The 2,711-nt window shown below is 35.0% G+C and overlaps 1 protein-coding gene across 1 annotated transcript; it reads right to left on the bottom strand.

The window, feature by feature from the left end:
* Positions 1-1,298: 1,298 nt before the first annotated feature.
* Positions 1,299-2,285, bottom strand: LOC118180040 (general transcription factor II-I repeat domain-containing protein 2-like). Its single transcript, XM_035349187.2, has one exon. The coding sequence runs from the start codon at positions 2,283-2,285 to the stop codon at positions 1,299-1,301; it is 987 nt and encodes a 328-aa protein (XP_035205078.2).
* Positions 2,286-2,711: the final 426 nt, after the last annotated feature.

Raw genomic sequence — 2,711 nt, 5'->3', positions numbered from 1 at the left:
CTCGGAAATGTATGGCTTAGACCAGGGGTCTCCAAACTACGGCCCGTGGGCCACATCCGGCCCGCGGACAGATTTTGTCCGGCCCGCGGAGAGCTAGCATACTTGAAAACTCCTTTTAGAGAACATATTTTTTATAGCAAATTAAATTTAGTTTACTGAAGTATTCTAATTTTATGTTGAATAATTATTAATATGACATCTACATTGATATGGTCATGGGCTAACTACTCATAACATTGTTGTAGGCTTATTGTTATTGTTTTTGTGATAAGTTGGATAAAGAAACACAGAATTGTAATGAGTAAAGACATGTATAATATGCAGAAAATTTAACTTCAGTACATAATAACTAACAAATTATTGAAATGAATCCAACTAACATTTTATACATTTTAAATAAAAACATAACTTATAACAAGCATAATGACATATGAAATACTAATGAGATTTATGTAACTGAGATTTTCCACTGACAATAGTTTGTAGCTGTGGACTAATTTTACTTGTACCAATTATTAAAATAGATTTAAGATGCTCATCAGTTAATTTAGATCTGTAAACATTTTTTGTGTACTTCATTTTGGAGAAGGTCTTCTCACACAAATAAGTAGTACCAAAAACAGAAAACAGCCCACGAGCAAATTTATGCAAATTATCAAATTGTGTCAGTGGAAGACTCTTATAAAATTCCAACAAAGATGAGTTTTGATATTTGTTCTTAATTATATCAATGCACTGTAGATCAATCATTTCCATTTGAAGTTCCGGGGCTAGGGTTTCAATGTCAGTATCAAAAGGATTCTGAAAAATCTTAATTTGATTCGCAATGGCATCAAAGTCCGAGAAACGAGTATCAAAATTTATTTTCAAAGCACTCAAAGTTTCGATTGCAAAATCAATAGGAAACTCAGTCTCAGTGGTGTAGCTGAATATTTCACATGTTTTAAAATGTGAAAAACATTTACTTCGTAGTTGTGATTGAAACAGTATCAATTTCTTCTGGAATGATTTGATATTAGTGTATAAATCAGGAAGATGCTGGTTTTCTCCTTGCAATCTCAAATTCAGTTCGTTCACATGTTTTGTCAAATCAACATAGAATGCTAACTTCCACAGCCATGCGTTGTTTTGTAATTCAGTAAGAGGGCGATGCTTTTCATTCAAAAAAATTTCGATCACTGCTCGAAATTAAAAAAAGCGCTGAAGAACTTTCCCACAACTAAGCCAACGTACGGCAGTATGATAAGGTAAGTAATTTTCTCCAATCTCTTCAATAAATTGTCGGAATTGTCGGTGATTCAGCCCAAAAGATCTATTAAATTAACAGTTGATATGACTGGTTTCAGAACTTCAGACATATCCAAACATTTTCCGCACAAGGACTGTTGATGAATGATACAATGTAAGACTAATGGTTTTGAACCACCATCATTTTCTACAGCCTTTGACACAAGAGCGACCACTCCTTTATCTTTCCCACTCATGTTTTTGCCTCCATCAGTTGTAATACATTTCAAGTTTTTCCATCGAAGGTTCTTTTGATTAATGGCCATTTCAACTCCTTTAAAAATATCTGTACCAGTAGTTGTGCCATGAATACTATACATATCAAGAAGTTCTTCATGCACTTCATAGCTTTTATCTACTCCTCGAATATAAATCAACACCTGAGCAGTATCTGACACATCCGTTGACTCATCCAAGGCCAAAGAAAACCACTCAACATGTCCATTTTTGTCGAACAGTTGAGAGGATATATTTTCAGCAATGTTTTCTACCCTTCGAGCCACAGTGTTTGCTGACATACTGACAGTTTTTAATAAATTTACCTTTTCAGGGCATATTTCTTCGGCTACTGCAATTATGCATTCTTTGATCATTTCTCCATCGGTGAATGGTTTTCCACGTTTTGCAATTTCAAGAGCCACACGAAAGCTGGCACAAGTTGCAGCCTCTTGTTCAGTTTTGAGTTTTGTAAATGAAGATTGCTGCGATTTCAATCCGCGTTTCATAGCTTCGAATTTTTCTGTCCGCAAACTCCCTGTATATTTTGAGTAATTTCGAAAATGTTTTGTTTCATAATGACGTTTAACGTCATTATGAAACATTCGAAAATGTAACATTCGAAAATGTTTTGTTTCATAATGACGTTCTTTGAGAACGGCTATGCTTTCATTGCAAATCAAACATAGCGCCTTGTTACTGGACTCAATTACGAAATACTGAATGTTCCACTGATCTTTGAATTTTCTGCATTCACTATCAATTTTTCGCTTCTTTTCCATACTACTAAATCACACACAAAAGCAACAATTCAAATCAAAATACTGTTACAAAGATGTCTTAAACTTAAACACGCACAAACACGTTTTAAGGAGGTATGCACTATTTTATTCCACAACAGTGTCATAGGAACTGACTTCTGTACGTGCTATTAGCGCCATCTGTTAGTGATGGAAGGTACTACCTATTTCCGCTTGTGTCCACCAGATGTCGTGTCACGTTACTCCTCATGGCTCGTACTCTACGACTAATCTAGAAATTACAGATAATGACAGGAAAATTAATAATATGCAGTGCTGCCGTTTTGCGGACTTTAGTCCGATTTGCAGCCTTTTTTAAACGTTGCGTACTTTTTCGGACTTTTTTATTCATCAGTGGACTATTTCACTTTTTACCACCGGCAACAATGATAATATGGTTTTGGTCCT

The sequence above is a fragment of the Stegodyphus dumicola genome, chromosome X1, assembly GCF_044657685.1.
Source record: "Stegodyphus dumicola isolate Sdum_Otavi_A_Nest chromosome X1, ASM4465768v1".
Taxonomy (NCBI): Eukaryota; Metazoa; Arthropoda; class Arachnida; order Araneae; family Eresidae; genus Stegodyphus; species Stegodyphus dumicola.
Note: the sequence above shows the minus strand (reverse complement) of the source record. Positions and strands in the feature narration are given on the sequence as shown.

Excerpts from the sequence above, each read along its gene's own strand:
- LOC118180040 (XM_035349187.2), bottom strand. The coding sequence starts at position 2,285 with ATGGAAAAGAAGCGAAAAATTGATAGTGAATGCAGAAAATTCAAAGAT.